Source organism: Megalopta genalis, chromosome 4, assembly GCF_051020955.1.
Source record: "Megalopta genalis isolate 19385.01 chromosome 4, iyMegGena1_principal, whole genome shotgun sequence".
Classification (NCBI taxonomy): domain Eukaryota; kingdom Metazoa; phylum Arthropoda; class Insecta; order Hymenoptera; family Halictidae; genus Megalopta; species Megalopta genalis.
In genome coordinates, this window is record NC_135016.1 from 19,603,966 (window position 1) to 19,630,960 (window position 26,995).

At 49.8% G+C, this 26,995-nt stretch overlaps 1 protein-coding gene across 2 annotated transcripts in view; it reads right to left on the minus strand.

Annotated features, from left to right (window-relative positions):
- Positions 1-433: 433 nt before the first annotated feature.
- The window catches only part of kek5 (leucine-rich repeat, immunoglobulin-like domain-containing kekkon 5 protein), a 159,541-nt gene continuing 132,979 nt past the window's right edge, over positions 434-26,995 (minus strand). For both annotated transcript variants that reach the window (XM_033467801.2, XM_033467803.2), the window contains exons 3-5: positions 19,996-20,894; positions 16,224-16,746; positions 434-11,562 (exon numbers count right to left, since the gene is read on the minus strand). In XM_033467801.2, coding sequence (XP_033323692.2) covers positions 10,721-11,562; positions 16,224-16,746; positions 19,996-20,883 — 2,253 coding nt within the window. In that variant the 5' untranslated portion in view covers positions 20,884-20,894 and the 3' untranslated portion in view covers positions 434-10,720. The remainder of the gene's footprint in view (positions 11,563-16,223; positions 16,747-19,995; positions 20,895-26,995) is intronic.

Below are 26,995 nucleotides of genomic sequence, written 5' to 3' on the forward strand. Positions count from 1 at the left end.
TGCCACGATTCGAAGGCAATTCGGAGGCCACGTGACACGATTCGAAGGCAATTCGGAGGCCACGTGACTCGATTCGAAGGCAATTCAAAGGCTACATGCCACGATTCGTCGGTCATATACCTAGTACTTACCACGTACCTTGTAGCTCGGCATCTTTCCTTACCTGACTCACACTCAAAACAGGCCATTTGTCTTCTGGGAATTAGCATCGAAAGACCTAAATCGCATAGGCATAGAACTACCACAGGGAAATTCACAGCAACCCAAAATTTGGCATTTCCGGGAGAAATTACTGTACCGACAATACTATTACTAAACACAGTGACCGCAAAATAAAATGAGACTCTGCACGACATCTCGATTGTTTTCCGTAAACGCGTAGAGACTTCTGGCGTAATCGCGTAGCAGGATTTGAATAGACAGAGCTCGGGAATGGGGTTGGGAAATATTTATTAAAATTTAACCATCGTAGTGGAGTGTACAGAGTGGTGCTTTCAGTACATTCTCTTAACGTTACAGTCACGCTAAATATTTCATTTATAAAATATGTATAATATTTACAGTGATAGTACATTGACATGGCATTATAAATTATAGTCGGCCGAGAACGTTACACCGAAAACGGAACGGAACGGAATCCGGTTGCGTTACGTGGGTAAAAACTCGCATAGAAAAATAATAATCGTGGCTATAGAACGAATCGCGATGACAATGGGGATACGATGGTGTATGTATAAACATCGCCTAACGTAAACTGAACGTGTGTACCGTACTCGAATCCGTCGAACAAGAGACTATTAAATAGTAACCATAGCAATAATAATAATAATAATAATAATAATAATCATAACGATAGGCAATGAGAAGAAGAACACGATTATCAATAAGACGGCGGTTTGGTCGCGTTACGTATCATAATAAAAAGTATCAAAGGAAATCATCAGGCGCGATCAACGTGTTCGCGGAAATGTTGTTTTACGTCGATATTTAATTCCATCCTTAACGTTTCTATGCTCATCTAGGATCTAATGAAAAAAAGAAAGTGTCTGAACGCTACATACCCTAGAAGAGGTTCCCTTAACGTTTATATCGTGACACGCAAACATAGTTCCTTTACATTTATAATAATCCCTATTTACGATAAAAACACTCGGAATAAGCGTTCTCATCCTGTACAACGAACAGCTGTACGAGATACGAAAATATGTATAATGGAAACGTCACTTGTGTGTGTTTCCGTGACCATCTCAGCCCCGTAAATGTCTACGCACACTCATCGAAGTACAAGAGAACCATTGGACGCGGCCTGATCCACAGAAACGCGCGTCCGACGTCCGCGTTCATATTTTCTCCTTTTTCTCATCTCCCGTCTTTCGTTCGCTTTTAAACAGCTCTATCTGTCAGGAACACGTCTCGCGTTTCTGCACGGCACCGTCCTACGTATCCACTAGTTTTACACGGAAACTGGAGGAAAGTCCCCCCTCTGCAGCGATTCGGGGGACACCTGGCAATGGAATGAATTAGGCAGTTTCGACGACGATTAGGACGCGACTCGAGCGATCGTGCGAGAAACCGGCACGCTTCCTTTCATACTCGCCGTAACTCTCTGCGATCGGATGTCGCGCGATCACGCCGAGAGAGGCACAGCAATGTCTCTCCAATTGACGCTCAGATTGTCCACAGAAATGGACAATTTTTGGAAGAGGAGACACGATTGTTCGAGCCTTGTGGCTCGTTTTCGATTGTCAACAACTGTAAAAACGAGCTTCAAGGCTCGAACAATCGTATCTTCTCTTCCCAAATTGTCCATTTTTAGCGCGCGATCTGAGCGTCAGTAAGGGAGACGTTTCTGTGTGCCGCGGATTAACGATCGTCGCGAAGAATTTCCCCGTAAAAGTTGCGGTAGAGAGAAGAGTCTGATATCGCGGTAAAACCAGAAACTGCGAGCCGAACTTCGGATTTAACGAACGCGATGTTAAAATTGAAAAATGCATTGTCCGTCGGAGATTGAATCGTTCCGCCGCACAATTTATCGCCACCCCGTGCAAAACCGCGGCCAATTACGATCAACCGTCGAGAAACCGCTCCTGCGACACTTAGGCCAATCAGAACTCCGATTATTCACCGCGTCCGCCGACTTTCGCGCGAAGAACGAGCCAAGTACGGTAATGTCTCCCTAACTGACGCTTCATTATTCCGGCTTTAAACTATGTTTTTATAATCGTTGACAATCGATAACGAGTCGCAAGGCTCGAATTCGCAAGGCTCCTCTTCCCAAATTGTCAATTTTTGTGGACAATCCGAGCGACAATTAGAGAGACATTACTATAGTACGACGCGTCAATTAGAGAGACATTACTATAGCTGCCTCGGTCGGCCTTGAACAGCCAATTCGCCTGATCCCGACGATCGCCTGGACAGTCCGGACCGCAAAGAGTTAACTCTGATCGATTGGATCCGCATCTGGCCGCGGAACGATCTTTGTTCTCTCCGTAACGCGATTTCGCCCGATCGATTTCGCGGAATCAATTAGGAGAAAGATCTGTCTCCTCGCGAGAATTGCTCTCGCGATCGTCGCAGACGGTGAAGGTCGTTCTTGTGGTCGTTTGCCAAAGCAATTCCTTCGGACCGAATTGTACATCTAAGAACGGAAAAAGCTGCGTCGCATATCGTTTCTACGTCGGAAAAAATGTCAGTCTTCGAAGAGCGGCTACGACCCGATTGCTGTAAAGAAACTAGCGGCTCCGTCTAAATTAACACGCGCCGACGGCGGACAGTCGATTCTCCGAAATTAGGACATACAGAATTCAAGGGGCCGGGGGCCGTAAACTAAGTCGCGCCACCTTGATTGCTGTTCCCGGGGATTAAATGAACGAAACCGCGAGAAGGAGGAGGAGAAGGAGCTGGAGCGCGCGGAAGAACTCTCTCTCTCTCTCGTCGCGAATGTCTTGGAACAAATGTGCATTCGAAACGGAAAGAACACGGAGACCGCGTAGATCGTCTGGAATGTGTCCGACGTGATCCCGGGAACATCATTCGCGGGTATGTCGATCACGTTGCGGTGTCAATTGTGCTATCGTCGCGGGCAAAAAAACGTCCCGGATGGAACGACGCGTCGGTAGGCTGGCGTTGCTCGGGGGGGAACGCCATGCTCGGTGGTGTGTATCACGTTCAATTAGATTAATTATGCTCGCATAACGTCCAGATGGCTGCGGTTGGATCGGTGTGTTGGACGGTACTTTCGTCTGCACGCTCGCAGATGCAGTCAAGAACTTCGCGCGCCAATATCTCGGTGTCGGGGGATGTTCTGTGGGACTGTGTCGGTCGGGATAAGGTCTCGAGCACTCGAACACCACGGCAAAAACAATTATTATCCCGTTGATACAGCGGATCGAACGTTCGAGCAACAGCAGATGGAACGCCGCGGATGTCGCGGCTACGTTTCGAGGCTGATCGAGCCTGTTGAAAATGTTTTCACGGCGGTGTCGCCGGGAACGCGGAATGAACGCTTGTTCCCAGCTCTCTCTCTCTCTCTCTCTCTCTCTCTCTCTCTCTCTCTCTCTCTCTCTCTTGAGATCGTCTTTAATTGGATTCGTATTTCTTCGCAAGGTTAACGAACAATCTAAATTCAGACAGACGGTCTCTCCCCGCCTTGACTTTCTACGACGATGAACTCGCGGACGACCCTACGCCGCTGGTGCGTCCAATTCCCTGCGAGCTATGCGCTATTGGCTGAAACAGTTTTTCTTCGAGTCAATATTTAACTGGTGCTTTTAGTTAGGCGACCATTTAGGTACTACGTCAACATAGTTGGGCGCAACCGTCGATTTTGCTGGCCGCGTTTCAATTTAGCGTCCGTTTAAAAAGTTTACGTTTGTCGGCAACTAAATGCGTTCCGATTTGCTGAAGTCTCCGGTCGACTTTAGGGATGCATACTGCAACAATTTGCTGGAGCGTTTCTTCCGAATAATTATGCCACGAGAAATTATGGGAGTACGTTTCTCGGTCTGATTTTTTGGTCCACGACAGGAATTACTGTTGCTAAAGAAGCTTTGAATGTTCAACAAATTCCGTCTGATCTTCTTTTGACTTCATAGACGATGCTATTGGTATCGTAATCAACACCGGAGCTTGTTAAGTACACTACAAATGCAGTAAATTCTACCTAATTTTCTTTCAGCTGGTAAACAAAAATGGGCAATTTTATTAAAAACCTTGCGCTTCGTTTTTATAATTGTTGACAGTCGGCAACTATAAAAATGAGCCGCGAGGCTCGAATGAACCCATCTCCTCTTCCCAAATTGTCCATTTGAGAAGCAGGAAGCTGAATTGTCCATTTGAGAAGCAGGAAGCTGAATTGTCAATTTCAGCTTTTCCAAGCTGAAGGAAAATTGGGGAGAATTTACCGTACATACTGCATCAATTTACTAGAATATTTCTTCCAAATAATAATGCCGCAAGAAATTATAGGGTCACATTTCTCGGTCTAATCTTTTGGTCCACGACGGGAATTACTGTCGCCATAGAAGCTTTGAATATTCAACAAATTCCCTCCGATCTTCTTTCAACCTAACAGACAATACTATTGGTACCATAATCAACCCCGAAGCTTCTTAACCGCTACTAGTACATCCACAGCAGCCTTAACAAATGATAAAAGTCAAATCGAGCCAGCTAAGCAAGAAACAGATTTTGATCTCCGCTCGAATAAATTTGCTCTCGAACTTCGATTCGATCGACCCCCATAATCGAACCGCAACTCACGCGATCTTAGGAAGACGGTCGACAATACAGTGTTTTCTCGCGACCGGGAATCGCGAACGTTTCTAGAAGTCTGTTCCGCGAAGCGTTGCGTGACTCATTAAAAATACTAAGCGAAACGTGTCCAATAAGGTCGCGCCGGTATTCGCAATTACACGCGACCCACTCCCCGTGTCCCGGTCTGAGCTCTGATCCCCGTTTGACTTCCGTCGTAACGACATCAAGCGGATATGTACCCGGCGGGTAGATACGCAGAGTCATTAGAGGAGTGAAATGGTAAACGGAGGAAGCTCGAAGTGTCGCGCGGGGGTGCGTATCGATCGCTCGCGATCCGCCGAGCGTCTGCCGACGCGGGGACACACTTCGGCGAGCGTGAACCGTGAATCGCGGAACCCGTTTCGCCGTGTGTCAAAGGAGAGGATTCTCATTTTACCGGCCCACGCCTTCGCCGACTGTCGCACAAAGAGTATTCCGCGATGATAATTGTAGTGACGACCGGTGGTGGCTCGTCCGTCATCCGCGAGCCCCGGTAAACAGCGCGAGCCCGAGCTAATAGCGCATAGAGCAGCACAGCGAGTTGACATCCGCTGTAATTGCGGGCTTGTACGTGTTCCATTTCCATCGTATATACTTGCCACGGTGTCATTAAGTAGGAGTATGTGACGCTAGGAAAAGCCAACGGAAGAAGGGGGAGGAAGGGGAGCGGGAGCTCTGTGTTCGTGCGAAACGAGCCCCGCGAGGGAAAGATCCCACACCCTCTTTTCTCTCTTCGCGGAACGCAAATGGGGAAAATTCTGATTTAGGATGGCTAACGTGTCACACCCTCCGGGCCGGAAAGTAGCGGAATGCTAAATATTTCGGGCATCCCGCACGGACCATTATTCCCGGCGACGACGTTGACCCCGCCGCTCGTTTGAAATCATTTTGGGGAAGGAACGCGCGGCTGTCGACGGGTTCCTTGCGCCTCTCACGGCTGCGAGATTGTCTCTGAGAAAATCAAGCGACTTGCTGGAATTCGATATTTGGCCGTGCTCTATTTGCCACCTTTGCTCGCGATATTCGAACCGAAGATCAGTTTTAGAGTTACGTGTAACACGGCTCGGCTCTTCGATAAGATGTTCAAAGGAAATCCAAATGCATTCGTGTCGTTGTAGTATTTCGTTACGTGAAAGGGGTTACGTTCGCTGAAAGGGGTACTGCTGGACTCGAAAGGAATCCAAGAATGTTCGAAGACATTTAATCGCTTGCTACAGTAATGTTTCTCTAATTGACGCTCAGCTTGTCTAAAAGAAATGGACAATTTTGGGAAGAGCAGATACGATTATTCGTGCCTTGCGGCTCGTTTTTATAGTTACGAATTGTCAACAACTATAAGAACTATAGTATTATATAGCTAACCCTTATAGCACAACTATAAGGGCTCAAATAATCCTCTTCCCAAATTATCCATTTTTGTGCATAATCTGAGCATCAATTAGGGAGACATTACTGTACTTACTAAATTTCAAGTTCGAACGCTCGACACGTCTTACGAAATTGTTCGTCCGAATAATATCGATCGATATTTAACAATGTCTAAAGTAAATAGAAATTCGATAATAATCGAACAATCAATTTTTAAATCGGAATAAAAGGCCGGCACACTCAATGCGCGTAAAAGATTACGACACGACCACGAAGACGGTAAAAATCGGTAAAAAAATATCAGACAAGTTTAAAAAGATCGCGACGAACATAATCCAAGCCAACGGCACCCTAAATCCTAAAGTGAACGATCGCGGTCCACGCAGCTTTAACGCGTCTTCGAACAGCTAATGAAATAAACTAGATTTTCGTTCAGTAATTCGTCAAGGATGAGCATTCCGCAAATCAAGCGCACCTGTCCAAAGTTCTTCCCGGCGAATCCGCTTAAAAATCCGGCTAGAACGTTTCAGTCCCGATCAAAATTTTCAAACATCGCTCGTTAAAACGCGGACTCGAGTCCTTTGAAGTAATCTCCCTCGGTTTGAGTTTGAAGCTCCGAACCCTCGGAGACGAGTTGTATCACCGTGATCGGGAGGGAGATAGGGGGACCGTGAGCGAGAGAGAGGGAGGAAGAGAGAGAGAGAGAGAGAGAGAGAGAGAGAGAGAGCATCATGGAAGCGTGTAGCCGAGTTTAGGAGAGGATCCACAAGCGGCGTGTAGGTCTAACGACCGTTCAATTATATTTTAGTGGCCGTATCGCGCACGCGTGGATCTAGTTAATTCCCCGGGTGTCGTTGATCCCGAAGGGACGAAGAGGGTCGAGAGGTCGCCTCCCTTGGCCGCGGCCGCCGTGTGACTGGACGTGGCCGGAGAACCCGTCAAAATACAAAATTACAAAAATATACTCGTGGCGCCCCTCTGTCAACCGATCGTGCCGCGCTTGCTTTCAACGTGGCCGCATTTACATATAAACAACGTCGTGAATCAGCGTGCAATTAGGGTCCGTGTATTTACAGGGCGCGGCACGACGATTGGTCCCGGGCGAGCCGCGACTCTGCTAGGCCGCTTAAAATGATCCGCGACGATCCCACAACACACAGCCGGTCGTGTAGCCTCGATCCCGAAGCCCTCCTCCGTTCGAGATATATCGCAGCAGGATTTCTCGATCCTCCGTTTCCGAGCGGAAGAAGAGGGTCGGGGCACGTTTCGCCCCCTGTTCCGATCGTCCGGCACTCACTGCGCTACATTCTGCTCTAGGAAATGTCCCGCGTGCTCTGCGATTGGTGGCCCGTCGCAGTTAAAAGCGTTCAAAGGGCCGGGGGAACGAAGTCGCACGACTGCGTCGCGATTTTCTCCGCGTCGTCCCAACGGCTCCGCATCGTCGTTCTCACGTCTCTCGTTCGTAATACTGTTGGGTGCGTTCGCGATCAGGGAAGGCGCCTCGTCGTCCGATCGTGTTCACGCTAGACGGGTCAAAGAAAAGTGGAGCACTGCTGGAAGAGAGCTCGAGGGCGATCGACACGGTCGAAAGCCTCGGACGATTCCGACGCGTCGCGTCGCGTCGCGTGCGCGCACGCGAATTCTTGGTTCTACCGTGACAATTGGTCGGAATTGTCCTGTCTCGAGCGCCGATTGAAGAGAACGGTCGAAGCATAAACGTTTTTCATCGGGGAAAAGGTTTCCGCGGGCACGAGATAACCTCCGGCGGCACGACGTGCTATAGTCGACTAGAGATTCGAACGGTGTTCCCGGGGCTGGATTCTTCTCCGCTCGCAACAAGTTGCGCGCGATCGATCCGGAAATCCCCGGTAAAGGTGGGAAACGCAACGCTAAGCTCCGGATAAAACGCACCGAAAGTGTGACACAAGTTCGTGGCTCACGTGCGACCGATTCCGCAGTTGAGAAACGATCCGGAATCGTGTCGAAGCGCTTCGGCTCCCCGATCGGAAACGCTTTGCCTTGCCGATCGTGTCGAACACGCGTCCCGTTTCGCGATCCCGCGGAACGGCGGGAATTGGGAACACGGGAAAAAGGATGTTCGAGGCGGTGTGAGTTCTCGTTGCCCGGATTTCGGGACGCAACCGAGGGATAAATTCGATTAAAAAATACCGACGTATGTCCTGCTGTTCGCGTCGTTCGCGAATCCGATTCGTCCTTTACGCGCGGGGATTCGTTGGAACGCGCGTCAAGATTCGCTGCGAGATCGCGTCTACTCGTTACAGGGTGTCCCAAAATTATGGTACTTCCAGGGAACTGAGGGGTTCCTGAGGTGATTCGTAGCAACTTTTTCCTTTACAGAAATTTTCTCCGAGGCACCGTTCGCGAGTTATTAACGAAAAACGCTGACCAATCGGAGAGCGAGGGCGGCCGGTGCTCCGGCCTTGCGGCCAGTGCCGCGGCGCGCCGGTCGTCTGAGTGGTCGCGCGGGCGGGGCGTCAGCCGTGCGCGATCTCTCATTGGTCACTGTCTTTCGTTGATAACTCGTAAACGAAGCCTCGTAGAACATTTTCGCTGAGGAAAAAGTTACTTCAAATCACCTCAGGAATCCCACAGTACTATAATATTGGGACTGAATGGGAATGGCGTTCTCGTCGCTCCAAACGGGGCCAGTTCTCGTCGTTGACAGACTCGTCCTATTTCGTACGCCGAAAAATGTCGCGTCTCCTTCCGAGACGAATTGATCCTTGTCGAAACGATCGGCGCGTGGCTCCGATAATAGATCGTCGATCCGATCGCGCGATTAAACGACAAACTATATTTCTTAGGTATAATACACAGTATGTACAAGAGGCTGCAATTCATTTTTACAACACGCGGCCGTCTCCTTTTCTCCGGGTCCGTGAGAATATTAAAATATCGTTCCGGAGGGCAAAAAGGGAGCACCCTGTTAAATACATTCGGCGCACGATTCGGAGCTCGTGCCCTTCGAGAGAGAGTCTACGTGTTCCCATAACGGGTGCGAGCCCAGGAAATTCGCGGAACGGAACGTTCCGTGGCGTGATTATCGTCGAAAAGAAAAACACGTTGTCCGAGAAGTTCGAACTCGTCGTCCGTCGCGTCGATCCTGACGCGAAATTCGGAAATAAATCTCGTTTCGACCCGCGTTCGTTCCTCGCGTTAAAAGTCTCGACTCGCGAATCAGAGTTACACACGCGCATCGAATACACGCTTGCGTTTTACATGTCGCTTCACAACAATATCGTTCCTTACAAGATGAACTCGCGAGAGCGAAACTCGCCGCGAACGATCCAATTCAATCGGGGAGAACGAAGAACGAACGTGGATCGAGGGTCCGATCGAACGTATCGATCCGACGCGTCGAGATTTCATGAATACGATCGCGGTAGTGCAGCTCGGTTTTCTCTGTCCGCGCGAGCGCACCCTTCGAACACGCCCGCAAATAGTTACCCTAACGTCTCCGTTGATCCGCGAGCCGGGGATCATCGGCGTCTCAATCATGATTTACATTGTCGTCGGAACGATCCGGCGTGGCGCGGCGGCGGCCACGCGTCGCACGATTACATCGAAGAACAAACTCTGGATCTTACAAGTAAAAACTAACGGTAAAAAGGATAAATGAAAGTCCCGCCCTTCTGGGAGGCATGCGGGCATCCGGAGGATGAAACAGCGGCGATTAAAAGTCGCGATAAAAGTTCTCTCGCCGCTTCGATACGACACGCGAACAATCATTCGCAAAGTTCGAGGATACAATTCCCGGATCGCGCACCGCATTCACGATCACGTATCGTAGAAAAGTCGTCATCGTCATCATCCGCGGCGCGCGAACAATCAATCGTTGTCCGCGGTCTTCGTTAGGCATGCAAGAAGCACGACGAATGAACTACATGAATCGTATCCGGGAGAGCCGGTGTGCGTCCTTAAACACTAATGTCCGCGCCGTATACAAGAAGGACGCGCGATCCCGAAAAGTCCAGCAGGTTTCACAGAGAGAGAGTCGAGTGTGTCTCGATATCATTGCCGTCACGACGACGGCGGAGTCTCGCTGTGTGGTGGTGTCGTCCACGATGCGGGGGTCCCGGGCACAGCGTCAACGATCAAATAAATTAGAAAACACAGGGAGGGGGGAGAAACAAAAGGACGTGTGAAGGACGAGGAAAGAGAGCGACCGGCGAGAGAAGGCGGTTCTCGCGTTCGTTTCAAGAACGTTATCAGAGCTGGTTTATATCCCAGGGAATATCAGCGACGACGAAATATCCGGCCGACGATACGAAGGATCGTCCGTTTCACCGAACACGTTGAGGCCCGCCCGTGCGATCGTGTCCGTCGTCGGAATTCGCCGGATCGGGCGGCGAAGAAGGTTTACAAGCACACCCGAAGAGGAAAGAAAGGGTGAATCCGAGACCCGGCCCGCCGCGGACGGGTCGTCTCCGTCTTCAAAGGCACTACCGGTTTATTGTGACTGCGGTCATGCGTCCCGTCTCTTCAGCACGGCCACGGCCTCGCGGCCTCAGCTCCGCCGTCCCAGATACGCCGATCATACCTCGGTGCCGTCCTCTCCCTCGTCCTCGTACAGGGGCCCGTTGGTGGACTTCTTCTTGGGCTTGGGCGGCGGCCTGGGCGGCACTTTTCTGCCGAGGGTGCTGCTGCTGCCGGACTGCTGGGCGCCGAGGATGTGGTTGCTGTCGGACGTGGACTCGTCGGCGAGCTTGGCGGGCCACTCGGCCGCGCCCTCGGGCGCAGCCCTGTCTAGCGGGCTGCTGGTCAGTATGTTCGGGGTGCTTCGTTGTATCGTGCCGTAGAGGGAGCCCGGCGTTCCCGGCAGCGGTCTGTTCCTGATCGAGGCCAACGGCTCCGGGCTCTTGTTCAAGGAGAGCATCGAGCTGCCGTCCGCGGTGCTTCTTACTCCCAGATTGTCGTAGACCGGCTCCAGGCCGTCGGTGGGCGACGTGGGCGGCCCGCTGCTCCAGCTGGGCGCCCTCGGCCGGCGCGGTATCGTCACGTAGCCGTGCCGGGGCATCACCGGGGCGATCGTCGAGCTCGCGATCCCGTACGGCGTCACGCTACGGTTGTGCGGCAGGGTCTTGAACGCGGCCGGGTATTGATTCGAGGGCGAGCCGAACGCGGACGTGGTCGGTGTCGCGTGCTGACTCGGAAGACGAGTGTTGTCGGGTGCCGTGGATGCTTGGCTGGTCGGGGATGCGCCACGGCCACCGGAGAAGGCCAATAGGTCCGGCGGATACTGGCGGTAGCTACCACCTCCTCCGCGGGACAGGGTACCGGTACCGCTCTCGAGCTCGGGCGTCGCTCGTTCTTCCCTCTCGTCGTCGCCCACGCCTCCGATCACTCCGCCGCCGACACCGCTACCGATACCATCAGCTGCCAGAACATAAACAAAAAAGAAGGAGGAACGTTAACAAACGGAAAGGTGGATGGTGACAAAGAAAAAAAAAAGTTTGAACAAAAATATAGACGACGTCGCCGAGATCGCCGCGATGGGCTGCGTGGATGCGTGCGTGTGTGTCTGTGTGTATGGCGAGTCTGCGAGGGGTGCGCTTCTGAGATCGGGCGCGAATTCGATCGTGTGCAGGCTGGGGGGATGGGTACGATTGTAGTCTCCGCAGCCAATTTGCCGAGAAAATGGCCGCGACATTGCTCGTGGGTGTCGTGTTATACTCGGTGATTCGGGGGGAGGAAAGCACGACAGGGACTGATTCTTGGCACGATGCTCGAACCGCGCTGCGAAGCAGTAAACCAGCATCCGATTCCGTCCGTATCTGCTCGAAAGCTGTAACGCGGAAAGAAGATCGTGCCGAGTGCACGTTTACGTAGCCCTTTCTTTTTATTCGACCGCGACGAATCAGACCTTATCGTTCTTCCACCCTGCGGAGTCCACCCTTCCCATCGGAGAGGAGTTGGTGGGTACGACTTTCAGCGGATTGCACGGACTTCTATGAAAGTGAAATATCCGTCGGAATCTGTGTCTGAACTATCCGTCTCGCTGGGGATCTGTGTGTCGTGTCTGAGACCGGCCTGTGGCGGGGAACACGCGAACACGTGCTCGCGAGATCACCCCTTTGATTACCGACTCGCGTTCCGGCCGATCGGCTGCGTGGCGATTCGCTCTTTTAAGCTAAGACGACGCCAAGGGTGCGGAACGATAAGGGGCGCGTAACGAGGGTCGCATCCTGTAACGCGGCGAGTTTCGATGCCGGGTGCCCGATACCGCGCGCCGATATCGAGAGGCGTTATACATAATGCGGAGAGGCTGCCGCGACTTGGTATCGCGAGGACACGTAAATCGATCGGGGGTCCGGGCGAGATAAAATTTCATCGCGGGAAAAACTGGGTCGACCCTGCGCCGTAGGAGTTCGTCGGACGCGGAGCGTTCCTGTTTACAAATTAACCGGCCGTAGGGCCGTGACGGCCGTCGTAACGAATCTGTCGAGAAAACGGAACGCGGAAGATCCTCGGCTTTTTATCGCGCTCCGCTCGCTGAAGCCTCGCGGAAGCCTCGCGCAATCTTCCCGTCGGCGAGGACGCGAGTCGATGGGCGCCCTCCGTGTCGCCTAGCTTGCTCGTAGCAGCGATCCAGAGGTAATCATAGAACATCCATCGTGAACACCGAGTGAACACACTCGGGTGTTCACCGAGTGGCTCTCGGGTGCCGTCCGATGGCCAAAAGAGAAAGTGAGACACGGGTGAAGGGAAAAAGGTTGCGCGAGACCCGTCGGCCGGATACAAAGGGTTACGAGGGGGTTAGCCGTTAAACGCGGACCACGTTGGAAGGCTCGGGCAATTTCAATTACCGTCTTCGAAATTGCACGGAGAAAGACACGCGGAAAGGACGCCGGCACACGACCGCAGAGAGCCGTAACGTTTCCCAATAAAACGACGACTTGCTAATTCGACCGGAAGAGAGGAAAAGAGAGCCGGCGCCCTAACGATTATTACTCTCCATCTGTCCTGTTCCGAACCCCGAACATGCCCGCGTACCCCGTTCCTCGCCTTTCCCGTTACCTCTCCTCCGGACACACCGCGTCATGCTCGCAATTCACGGCGCATCTTCTCTCATTGTTAGCCAGATTTTTGTTATCCGTCTCGGGGTGCCGAGACTCTCTCGTCTCGCTCTTGTCTCGCCGCCGCCGCGCGCGCGCGCGCATAAATCAGACGAGCCGCATCCGTCTTTCTCGCGTTGATCGACGCCTATTAATTATGTACAAGGAACAACAACACAGCCGAGCGACGACTACGACACGAGCGCCTAAGAGAAAAACAACGGAATCCTCCCGGAACGGTTCACGCCGACGTATAATTTACTGCCTCTCTTCTTCCCCTCCCTTCCCCCTCGTCTATTTACATCTCTATCAAAATAGTCCACGAAACGGCGCGTTCAGGGCAACGACGATCAGACACGTCGCGTCCAATTAACGACGCCCGACGACGTCGGACGCAGACGCGCGCGCGGTTTTCTTCGGGAACGAGGGGGGCGAATCTCTTCTTCTCGCGCTCTCTTTAGCGCGCGGGAGAGGAAAAACGGTATCGCCGCCAGCCAGACACAAATGACGAATGCCTTTCTCCTCTCTATCATTACGTGTTGCACGCTCTCATTAATCTTGCAACAGTCCCGCGCGGTCGATACTTGTTAACCCAGGATCAATGGCGCCTCGTTTATCTGCCGCCGGGATTACCGAACCCCGCGCCGCAACGCTCTAAAACGCGAATCGTCTTAAACTTAAATACATTCGCCGTTTACAATTCCATTCGTCTCTGCTCTATCCCCTAATTAGCGGTGACACCGTTACCGCGGATGTTAACGCGGACGTTACCGCGGATCTTCTTTCGAAGGAGACCGGAAGATCGATGCCCGCCCCCGCCGTCAACAACGTTCGATTCAACCTCGGCGGTTCATTGTGCGAACGCGTCGTTCGACTGCCGTTCGTTCATCGATAAACATCGATGATACCGGGGCCAATTACCGATCACGGCCGTTACCCTTATGGCTTCCATACGACTCCTCTTTTTTTTGAAACTAATTACAGGGCGAGAAGTATATTCGACGCTTTCGCGTCCCTAGAGGAAACTGTTGTTCGTATTTCTTGGACAGCGCGTTTAACCTTTTAGGCCCGACGCGCCACTATAGTGGCTTTCGCGGATGTCATCTTTCAGAACGACACGCCACTATAGTGGCTTTCGCGGATGTCATCTCTCTGGACGACGCGCCACTATAGTGGCTTGCTCTGTTAGCTCACTCGCTCATCGTTTGAATCAAATAATCGTCTTCGTATGCATTGTTTCACACTTCTTTTGTCTTCACATCGATTTACAACAGTCTACAGGGTGTCCCAAAAATGCCTCGCAATCCGGAAATGGTGGGTTCCTCGGATCATTTGAAGCAACTTCTTCCTTTACAAAAATGTTCTCCGAGGCACCGTTAACGAGTTATTAACGAAAAACAGTGACAAATAAGAATCGAGTACGGCTGACGCGAGGCGGCCCAGCCAACCAGCGCGCGAAGCCCGGTTCCGCTCATTGGCTCGGTCGCCTCGCGCCAGCCGAGCTCGCCTCTCATTGGTCACTGTTTTTCGTGAATAACTCGTTAACGGTGCCTCGGAGAACATTTTTGTAAAGGAAAAAGTTGCTTCGAATGGCCTGAGGAACCCGCCACTTTCGGATTGCGACACATTTTTGGGACACCCTGTATATACAGACAGAATATACAGTATCAGACTCTGCCGTCCAGAGAAATAGCCTCGCGCAGAATTCAGCCGTACCTAAAAGGTTAACCCTTTGGACTCGAAGCCAAATCAACGGAAAATTTAAAATAGACCCACGGTATCTCCATTTTATAGAACGTAATGCATCCTGAACATATGCAATTGAATTTTGTGATTCGCGAAACAGTTACGCTTTCAACACTTCATTAAATATAAACAAATTCGATTCATAAAATTATTTTGAAACGCGACGTAACAATTTTTAATGGCGCCTCGGAGTCGCCACTCGGGTGCAAAAGGTTGATCTAGACCAGTGACGGCGAACCTGTGACCAGTGGGTCCGGCAATGACCCGCGCCGGTTTTTTAAATGGCCCGCGCGTTGATTTTTATCCGGTTCGCAACCAAGTTCCCGTCGTTTTTCTAAATTTTAACGTTTAAAATTCAACATTTTGGCATAATGTTAATAATAATCATTCCAAAGGGGCTGTTTTGTTCTACCAGAATCTACGCTTTCTTTGTTCGACTTAATTTAAGTTAATTTTCAGGACGTTAAAATGGAACCTAAAATAAGCTTACTTCTTTATGTCATGAAAGAGAGAACAGACAATCGGAGGATTTTGAAAGTGAGCACCAAAAAAGGATAGTTCTCAACCATCACCCCTCCCCCTTCGGAAACGACGCCACCGACTAAGTGGCCCTCGAACCAACACTAAAAACAATAATGAACAAAGTTTGACCCACTTCTCGAAAAGGTTCGCCGTCGCAGATCTAGACTGCGACGAAAGCCCGATTCAAGTTCTTGATTGCGGGACGCGACGTTATCGGGGGATATTAAATAATCCGAATATGGACGGGGAACTGAGAGAATACAGTTCCCGGAGCCGAAGGAATGACGTCGAACGTTCTTCGAGGACTCGGTGAAATTGGAGAGGGCCATTCGGCTAACAGCCCCCCCCTCTCCGTTCAAGACCTCGATCTTCGATTCTCGATCAGCTGTTTCCAGCGGAATGGTCCCCTATTTCCTAGCACCCGGTCCCGATCCCCATAGGTCGAGAAGAAAAATCGTTAGGGGCGCCAATTCCGGGCGGCAGCTTCTCGAGAACGGGGCGTGTGGGCCGCGCGCGCGGCCGGGGGCAATTATTCCTCCGTTCTCATCGTGACCGGCGCACCCATCTCACACGCGACACACCATCGTAGCCTGGCGAGCACCGCCCGTCCCGCGAGCGTACCGCGTTTCGCCGTGATCGCCCGGCGGAAGTAACAAATAGTTAGTAGCTAGCACCTGGCCACGCACTGTTTAGTAATGTACGCTGTGTACTGACCAAAGACCGAGTCGTTGTCGAGCAATGTACGGTTCAGCTCCGTCATCTCGGTGCCGTGCGACGTCACGGACGGCGCCTCGTACCGTCTGGGCGGCTTCACCACGGGATTTATGGTCGTGATCAGCGACTTCTCCTGCTCGCCGAGGCCGTGGTGCTCTATCGAGGCGGCCTCCAGGCTCTTCTCGTCGTGCCTGGTTCGACGGCGCCGGCAATAGCACACGCAAAGCGACACGGTGACGATCAGAAGCAGCAACGCCGTCACGCCCAAACCAAGGGCCAACGGCAGGCTGATGATGTTGTCCTTGCCGCCTATGGCGTCGCCGGTGATCGCCAGGGTCACGTTCTTCTCCGTGAAGCCACCGGGACTCTTCGCCTGGCAGATGTAGTCGCCCTTGTCCGAGGCCGTGACGTCCGGGATCGTCAGGTTCAACCAGTGGCCGCTCGACTTCAGGACGTAGCTCCTCTCGCCGTTGTGACGCCGCGTCTCGTTCGTCAGCAACCGTGCCCGGTGAATCCAGGACAGCTGAAATCGAGACACAAGATACCCGTGAGCCCTTTCGATCGCGCCGGGGACGCCGTTCGACGTCGAAACGTCGTCGGCGGGGACCTGATATGTCAAGGTTATGTCAAGGTTACGTCAAGATTATGGCAAGGTCATGTCAAGGTCAATATATGAAATGATTCGCAAAGCTAATTTAATAAATAGTAATCGTGTTAAAGGACGTAAGGGATATGTTTGTTAGAGAAATATGAAGAATATTATCAATAACCCTGACATATGAAGGTTTTGTCAAGGTTATGTCAAGGTTATGTCAAGGTTATGTTTACATAACATTTTTTTCTTACTTTGTGCCATAGAATATACTGGCAAAGTTTGAACATTGAAACCTGGGACACCCTGTATATTATTTTATTTTGAATTCAATTATTAATAATATGTCACAATTATATCCGAAAAAAGCAAAGCCGCAGCAATCATCATCGTTCCTACCGACAAAATCAGTTCACTATTTCCGAGGTGTAAAAGTCTTTTAGGTACGAGATCTAAAAGTCCCATTTTATTAACGGATCGTTGTAGCCAAAGGACAAATGAAAGCAAGCGACGTTCCTCGGTATTTTTGTGCTCCGGTGTAAAATCACAGGGTCGACGAAATCAGAATGCTCCATCTCGAGGCCAAGCTGCCGCGGGTTCCTTTTAAAAAATTATTTGCCGCAACTTGCCGAAAAACAGTGGAAACCAGAGCAATCAGCTTTGCACCGGCAAAGCCGAAAATGTAGGCGAAGTACTCTCGCTCTCTCTCTCTCTCTCTCTCTCTCTCTCTCTCTCTCTCTCTCTCTCTCTCGCGTACGAGCGGACAATGGGAGTTGCGCGGGCAGAATGGTGCGGGCTCACCTTAAAGGTGTTCTTAATGTTCAGTCTTCGTGCCGGGGAAAATCTGAAAGGACTTCGTTATTACACGTAGAGGCTCGCGTAACTACGCTTTCCTTTTGTGCGACGCGCACCAAAAGGCGGCCTTGCCTCTCTCTCCCTCTCTCCCTCTATCTCTCTCATTTTTCCGACCGCGCGAATTCCCTGCGCGGAATCAAAGAAGTTCATTAAATCGAGAAAAAAATTCCGCGTCGCGGTACCAACGGGGACCGCTCGGCGGTCGCACAAAGACGTATGAATTATCACACGTATTAAGGGACAATCCGCAAAGGATAGAGGCCCACAATTTGCCCCGGCTTAACGTTGACGCGGCATTTATCTTCGCGAGCTGGTCGCGGTAGATTTATGCCGCGGGAGAGGGGGGGATCGTCCCGAAAATTTTCAACCGGCAAGAATAAGCTTCCGGGCCGTGTCAATTGAGCCGTTTATTAGTGAAAGTGGCATAAGTCACTTTACCGTAATGAAAAGTGGTGATTTTTTAATGTTTATACGGAATTATTTATACTGAGAAATTATATTTATACTGAGAAAAATATCCTGAGATAACAAATACAAGTAAATCTTCTCGAAAGTTGGTATCCATATTTTTAACCCCTTAACTTGTACGCTCGAGTTAATTCGAGCGTGCTAAACAGACCAAACTGTGCACACTCGAGATAATTTGAGCGGCGTTGTATTTTATGCTGCTATAATTTTTCACACTTGAATATAATCGAGAAATGAAAATAACAATGTGAAAGCAAAGAAAAAAAAGACGTTTCATTGATATTTATCATTTATATGGGATTGTAAGCTATAATACTTATTTATTCAAGAATAAAATATAGCCTTCTTCCATGGAACAAAAGCGTAGTATATCAAAATTCTTCAAAAAATTGATTCTTTTTGGCCGGTTTTTTTTTCAAAAAAACTGTGCGTTAAGGGGTTAAACGTGTTCAAACGCAAACCCTTATATATATCGACTTAAAAACAAAGTGACTTATGCCACTTTCAAAATGAACCGCTCAATTAGAAGAAAAATGTGCGTCCGCCGAGAGAGGATCCGAAGGGGTTTCCGCGACGAGGTTCCTGTTACCGGGAACAAAAAAACGTTCAGAACTTTCCGGACAAGTTGCCCGAGCACGAGTTTAGCCGGCGCAATCTTTTCAGTTGGCCGCATTGAGCCAGATTGTACGCTGAATCGCTACGAAGAGTTAGCTACCGCGGACCAAGCTTTTTATCATCTAACCCCGGTTTATCGTTTCCTCGCTTAGGACGGCTCGATGCAGCGAGAGAGACCCTGCAGCAGCGTATTTAACCCTTTGCACTCCGCTGTCCCCTCTCGTGGGACATCGTAATTCTAGCATATCACTCGGATGTCCTCTCTCGTGGAGACATTAAAGTTTATTAGTGATCACGGGGAATTGAGTTATTTCAGCGCAACTTTTTCAGACATGCATGTTTCCCTGAAGTTTTCTCTTGAAATGGCACAAGAAATCAAATCAAAATATAGTAAAATTACTAAGATATATACGAGAAATGTCAGCGGGTTTTGACGAGAACGTGAGAGGCGTGCTCGCGACGGTCCGAGCACTTCGAAGGCGTCACTTGAAAAGAGCGATAAGGCAAGTTTGTAGAAGAAAGATCGGTATGCGAACATAGCACGCACTGTACAGAGAGATTTATAATCATCAAATCTGGAGGAAAAGATTTTCAAAGCTGAACTCGGTCTGGTTTGAAGCGTCGAGCGGTATAGATAGATCTAACGAGTGAGAAAATCGGAAAAGTGATTCTTCTCTTGGTAAATAAATTGTTTGGTAAAAGTTTTTTTGGTAAATATCATCTTGTGAGTTAGTTATAACAATTAGAAATTTTCAACCTATGTATTTATCCATATTTTTTATTAGAACAATGGCAAAACGTTCAAACACGAATGAGTCTCATGACACAAGTAGTAGCGAAGACGAGCTCCGGATAGACGTTTATACAGATATGTTAGAAAGACTAACTGTAGAAGGTTTTCTTCTACTGTTAGTCTATCGTTTTGATAGCAGCGACAGCGATATCGTCCAAGCAACAAGGCGACGAGAGAAAGAGTTTGCATGGATAGCGATTACAACAACAAAACAAAATTATAAAAAATAAAATATTAATCTTTTTGCAAATTTCTCGATTTCAGCCAAATTCATCTAAGTCCAATATCATTATAATATGTTAGTTAGTTCCAAAACCATACTAAATAACACGAGGCTCTGTAAATGCCCGTTTCTGCCGAAAAGTGGCGCTGAGTAGCTGGTAGCCAACGTCCAGAATGGTTCGGAGTGCTAAAAGGGTTAACCGACTGTCCTAACGAAAAACGGTTACCTTGGGTCGCGGAGTCCCGGACGCCTTGCACCAGAAGGTGACGTTGCCCTTGCTGGTCTCGACCTTGACGGGCGGCCCGATCGAGGAGATCTCCGGCATGCAGGCGAACTGGTCGCTGCTGATCTCGTCCCACATCTGGTCGGCAAGGGCCGCCGGGTACTTGCACATGGTCGGCTTCGTGTATAGCTTCTGCTGGATCGTCCAGTCGCGGAATTCCTTGAGATAGCAGTTGCAGTTCCACGGATTGTTCTGAAGCTCGAGGCTGCCGAGGTTCGGCAGGTACTTGAAGCTCTCCATCTTCAACGTGCTGAGATTGTTGCTCTTCAACGTGATCTGCTGGAGCTTCGAGACGTTGTGGAACGCTCTCTCGTCGATCCGTTGCAGCTCGTTGTTGGACACCGTCACCTTCTGCAGGAAGACCAGGTCGCGGAACAGGCCGTTCTCCAGCACCTTGAGCTTGTTGTTGTCGAGGTTCAGCGACCTGAGCTTCTGGGTCTCGTTGAACGTGCCCGGGTACAGGGTTCTGATGTGGTTCCAGGACAGGTCGATCTCGATCACGATCTTCAGGCCGTTGAACGCGTCCGTGTGGATCGACTCGATCTCGCACCTCTGCATCACCAGCTTGTGCAGGTTCACCAGGGAGACCCGGCTGAACGAGTTGTAGCTCAGCTGGGAGATATGGTTGCCCGTTAGATCGATGTGCTGGATCTCGGACGACAGGTTGCTCGGGATCTGCGTCAGGTTCCGGTTGATGCACTCGGCGGTCCTCTTGCCTTTCGCCCATGTGCACTTGCAAGCCGGCGAGCATTTCGCCGACCAGTCCTCGTAGCTCCAGCACATAACCATCAGCGTCGAGTAAAGCAACAGTTTCACTGTGCCGAGCTCCATCCCGAGGATTTCTGTTAACACGAGAAACATAACGGCGGGGATTAGAGGAGATCTTTTGGCGCGGCGGCTGGATAGAGGGGGGAAAGTAATCGCGACACAGCTTGCGATTCATTCGTTCCGTTAAATCCGGCCGATGTGCAAAGGAGCTAATTATACCGAGAGCCGAGTCGAAATTACGATGCTATGAAATACGGTTTATGGGACTGGCGTGTTCGTACAGGGTGTTCGAAAACGACAGCGATCGTGGTAGCAACGTTAAGTGCAACGTCCTGTTATGGAGGTACTTTCTTAATTCTTTGATTTATGATCACGTCTGAGAGACGTGGTCAGATAATCGGGTCGGGTATATATGGCTGTGGACGCATTGTAGTGCATCTAAAGTGGCCCACAAAATTTTCAGCAGTATAGTATTCATACAAGTTCATATAAATTATCTATAAAAGGCATTTTTTTAATTTTCGTTGTAGGCTCGGATAAAAGAGTTCAAAAACAAGAGTTATTTAAAATTTTCTTTTGTTATTCTAAGCAACAGCGACCTTTAACAAAAGCACTCCAATTATGGTCTAGTAGACCGGTCGCTCTATCATTTAAAAAAAAATTCAAGTCGTTCTAAAAAAGTTCTCTTCTAAAAAAGTTATTGCATTTTGAAAAGTGTCCGAATATTAACAGCAGTCACTGTATTTTACATTCCGTTTTAAATTCCGTATTTTACATTTCGTGCAACCGCGAAAAGACTTTGGCTTACATGAAGCATAATATAATCTATTATAATAGATATACCTATTATAATTTATTATATCTATACTAATTATAATCTATTACAATCACCAAGATTCAACTCGAGATAAAAATACCAATAAATCGTAGCAAAAGATCGAGACTTACATGAAGCATAATATAATCTATTATAATCTATCATATCTATATATAACCAATTATAACCTATTACAATCACCAAGATTCAACTCGAGATGAAAATATCAACAAACAAAAATTCCACTACGCCGTTGGCTAGTCTCTTCTACGTCAATTAATATTTCCGTCCAGCGACCCCGCAATCGGTCGAATCTCTAATCGGCCGGCGGATCAGCGGTGCATTGGCCGGTGGTTTAATTAAAATCATTTTTAACCGAAACCGTCTACGCGACACGATGCGCCCATAGACGCTCGGATAGAACGATCAGCAAGCGGCAGGAGGAACTGAACTTTCCGCTACGTAATCCGAGGAAGTCCGAGCGGAATCGCCGCGCAATACTTCCGGCTGCGGGACCGACCGCCATCTTCGTTTGTCGAGCCCGCCCCCCTGTTTCCCCGAGTTCTTCCTTTTCTTTCTTTTTTTCTCGTGTTTCCTCGTGGCCCCGCCCGGGTTGGTTTCTTTGCAGTTCTTAGCCGGTTCCGTTAATCTCGATGCCGGCAGCCGGAGGGAGTCACCTAAAGCGCGTACCGTCGGCAATTTAGTTTAATATCGTTTCAGTATCCCTCCCCCCCGCCCCACCGACTCGCGTTCCCTCCCCCGCGGCGGCCGGGCGCTGAAGTTAAATTAATACAACACGACGCCCGGCACAGTTTACCCCTTTTATTATCGTTGGGCCCGTGGAGTCCAAGGTTGTGCATCAAATTACTCTTTCCGCCGGAGGGTGGGGGGAGGGGGGCGACGGCGGCTAGTACAATTCATTTTGTGCCTCCCGGAGGGATAGGAAGACCGGCTCGAGGAAACGACGGTTGCAACGACGACTAAGACGACGACGACGACGACTACCGCGACGTCGTTCGTACTATTTGAATTTATTCCAAAACTCCGAGGGGATGGCAGAACCGCCCGAGGAGGACGGGTCCTATCTCTCCCGACTGCGGCGGCAGCGGCGGCCGTGACGAAAAATCGGAGGAAAAGAGGGAAACGCGATGGCGGAGCGACGCGCGACGACGGTTTTCCACGCCGCGGGTAAATCGATTCCCAAGGCCGCGGCAGGACCCCTCGAACATTATAATAATGTCAATTCTCGCGGGCTCGATATGAGCGAACGTTACACAAATTCAATTACGGCCGATGCTTGGGCGACGACAACAAACTGTGTTTATCAAGCACGCCGACTCGCGCGCGCGCGCGCGCGCGCGATTCGGTTTGACTTGTTGTTGTCAAATATTTGTAGCGAGCTCGATGCTCATCGTCGCTCAGGCTTGCGAGTTGTTTCGAACGCGTTTCCGATCCTTTCCATCGTTAGTCGGGCACAAATTTTTACAGAGGATCGCGCGGATTTCGCGTATCAGTTTTCTGCGCGCGTGCGTTTTTTTTAAAACAGGTTTTGCACGGCTGAAAATATAGTGCCTATTGTGTTTATTTGAAATATCTTCGTTACTGCTATTTTCGTTCATTTTGTTTCGTTGTGAAACACGTTCGAAGTATTGATCATTCGTACAGATGTACGGGGTGTCTCAAAAGTGTCTCGCAATCCGGAAATGAGGAGTTCCTGAAGTCGTTTGAAGGAACTTTTTCCTTAGCGAAAGTGCAATTTAACGCTTCGTTTATCGAGTTTAGTACACCTTAACTCGGCAGCACACAGATGGAGGACCAGTGAACCCCCACCATTACAAAGCCTTTTTTCTCCTATTTTTATACTGTATTAATTATATTCTACTATTATACAGGATATCCCAAAATTATTATTCAAGCGGGAAATGAGGGATTCCTTAGGTCATTCGAAGTAACTTTTTCCTTTACAAAAATATTCTCCGATGCATCGTTAACGAGTTATTAACGAAAAACACTGACCAATGAGAGATCACGCACGGCCGACGTCCCGCCCTCGCGACCACTGCCGCCGCGTCAGACTGCCGACGCGACGCGGCATTGGCCGCGAGGGCGGAGCGCCGGCCGCACTCGCTCTCCGATTGGTCAGTGTTTTTCGTTAATAACTCGCGAACGAAGCCTCGGAGAACATTTTTATAAAGAAGAAATTTACTTCGAATGATCTCAGGAACCCCACATTTCCCGCAAAATACCATAATTTTCGGACACTCTGTATATTTGTCAAAAAGTTGCGCCGTTCGAGCGTGAATCGTAATTAAAGTAAACGTCGTTAAACTGCCGGGCGATCGAAAGGCCGTTAGCGCGACGCATCTGAAAAATCGACGTTTACGGATTGGAGGAGCGTATAATTGAAAACGAATGGGATCGATTAAGTCGCGAATAATTCGAATCGTTACCTTTTCATTCGTTAATCGAAATAACTTTCGTCAACACAGCGTTGCTTTCGCTCCACGCGCACGCCGGACGGGAAGATGACAGGAAATTGTCGTTCATTATCGATACGAGCACTTTATTTCTTGAATGAACGACCCGATTGATTATGTAGCAATTGTTCCGTGTCCCTGTCAATATCCATTGGAAATCTCATTGTGCCGGACGAGACGATTGTTCGCGCGTTAGCGACCAGTGATAACGTAATTCTTTCAATACCGCGCCGCGCCGCGCCGCGCGGCCCGTTTATTGCGCGGCCACCCATTCGCTGTCAATTAATGCTGCGCTTTACGGCTAGATATTTTTTACCCGGCTACAATCGGCCCCGGCGGCGGCGGCGGCGGCTTACGCGGACGCAATAAATAACGCGATTCGAAGATAATGCAAATCCCCCGATCGCGCTGCGACGTAACAGCGCGAAATAATCGCGCGGGTGTCGATAGAATCCCCTTTCGCGGGAAACGCAGATGAAGAATAATTATAGGAATATCGTGTACTATACAAAATCGTATTACTGGTAAACCGATAATAGTGTCTACGTGATCGGACTGCTAATGTTCCCCGCATTTATGGAACAATTCGCGCCGGTGAACACGACGCGACAAGGATTGAACGAACTCGCGAATCTTTCTCGAAGCCGTCGAAATTCTTTATCGAAACCGGTTTTGTTTAACGTTAACCGTTTCGTCGATGGAAAATACCGAAAGAGCTTCCTGCGAATAGATAATCGAACAGGACAAGACGCTAGCAAGGTTGGGAATTTTCGTTTCCATATACGGTAAATTCTATCTAATTGTCCCTCAGATTGCGCACAAAGATGGACCATTTTGGAAGAGGAGATACGTTCATTCGAGGCTCGCGACTCGTTTTTACAGCCGCCGGTTGCCAACAACTATAAAAACGAGCTGCAAAGCTCGAGTAATCGTATCTCCTCTTCCCAAATCGTCCATTTTTGTGCACGATCTTAGCGTCAGTTAGGGAGACATTACCGCAAATAAGAGAGTTTAAAAGAATATTCGTGCATGTGCGGCGAGGACGAAAATCTGCAAAATTATTCTGGAGAACGTCATCATTCCCCAAGAACTTGGCGAACGCATGAACTATCGTTCCTTTTTCTGATCGATCGAAGTTCCCCCGGTGATTCCAACAATTACAAATTCTCCTTCACCCTTCCGTTCCCGGCAAACAGTCGCCGACGGATGCGACACAAGCCCCGTTCTTTAAGTCCCGCTCTCCCGTAAATAACGTCGAATTCGGAGTAAAAGTCAGAGAGGGACTCGTCAAGTCCATTAACTTCGGCCGCGCGGAAAAGCGGGCGTCGTCGAAGGCGAAATAAATGGGCAGGGTCGTGAAAATTTATTTCTCGTCGTGGAATCGGGGATTCGGTTGTTGGAGGGGCGGGCTGAGAACCGGAGGAAAAGAGAGAGAGAGAGAGAGAGAGAGAGAGAGAGAGAGAGAGAGAGAGAAAGAGGGGGAGCAGAGAGAGCTGTCTTCGAGTGCGAGAACTTTCCGCATGCATGGCTCGTGCGAGCATTCTGCTCGATTCAGGGAACTTTTTCAAGTCTCCGCCCGCGGCTGGAAGCTCGGTGGGCCCGCGCGCTTTGTCGCGCCGCTGGACTTTATCGTCGCAGGACCTCTCGGAGCCCGCTCCGAGAGGATCCTTTTGTGCCCGGTACCGCGGCGCACCGCTCCAAGACAAAATAAATACGATCCCGTGGTTCGTTGTGCGTTCCATTTTTCTCGTTACATTCCACTTCCTCTCTTTTCTTCCGTTCCGGACCGCCCCGGTCCCCCCTCCACCACCCTCCGCGTTACCCAAGCGCGGCGGTTCTTCTTTCCCCGAGGCTTTTTCCTCGGCTCCGCGAGCCCCGGGTGCCGGTTTCACGCGATCGTTCTAACGGGGCGGCCGCGATCGATCGCATTTGACTTGTAAATATCCGGCCGACGAGGACATTAGATATGCATAAGGCGAAAGTAAAGAGTTTATGTACCCTCTATGTACACTATGTATGCCGGCGAAACCGGGCGAGACCGAGGAGGGGAGAGGATGAATTTCGGAATGGCGTGGTTAACCAGGACGACAGGGGACGAACTGGAAGCACTGTCCTTTGGAAACACCGCCCGGAAGACACCTTCTCTACGTGCCTTGTTCCAGGAGGCGCACCGTCGGAAGGAGTTTGACGTGGACATACGTCCCTTCGCGAGAGTGTGCGTGCTGGTCCCGGCCCACCTGCTGTTTGCATACCCCCCGGGGGTGGGGTGGGGTGGGGGAGAAAAAACCACACCCCATATAGAGAGAGGTGCACTTGCTTTTTCTCCGGCGGAACTCCAAATTGCCGCAGTCTCTATCAATCAAACGTGTCCGCGGGACACGTTGTGTCGGTCACCGTCGCGCGGTTTTCATAAAAACTTCATCGATCATGCCAGCTGGCGAGATTGCTATCTCCCGAGTCCAGTATGGTGGGACCTTTCTTTGGCGTTTCGCGGATACTCGCGAATTTCGTCCTTGGGGATTTATTGAACGGGTTGTTGACGGCACTCGGGAACCACGAAAGTGTGGCGGAGGCGAGGACATTCGTTTAATGCACTGCTGGAGATTATGTGCCTGGCGGATTGGTTCGTGGCATGGTGTTATAATGTGAACGATCAAGAGAATGTGCGATCTTTGATGCTTTTGAGACATTATTTGAGCCGTTTATTTTGAAAGTGGCATAAGTCACTTTGTTTTTAAGTCGATATATTTAAGGGTTTGCGTTTGAACACGTTTAAAAATAAAATAATAAAAAATATAATATTATATATTATTGTTATATATTATATTATATTATATATTATTATTATTATATATTATAATATAATTATAATAAAAATAAT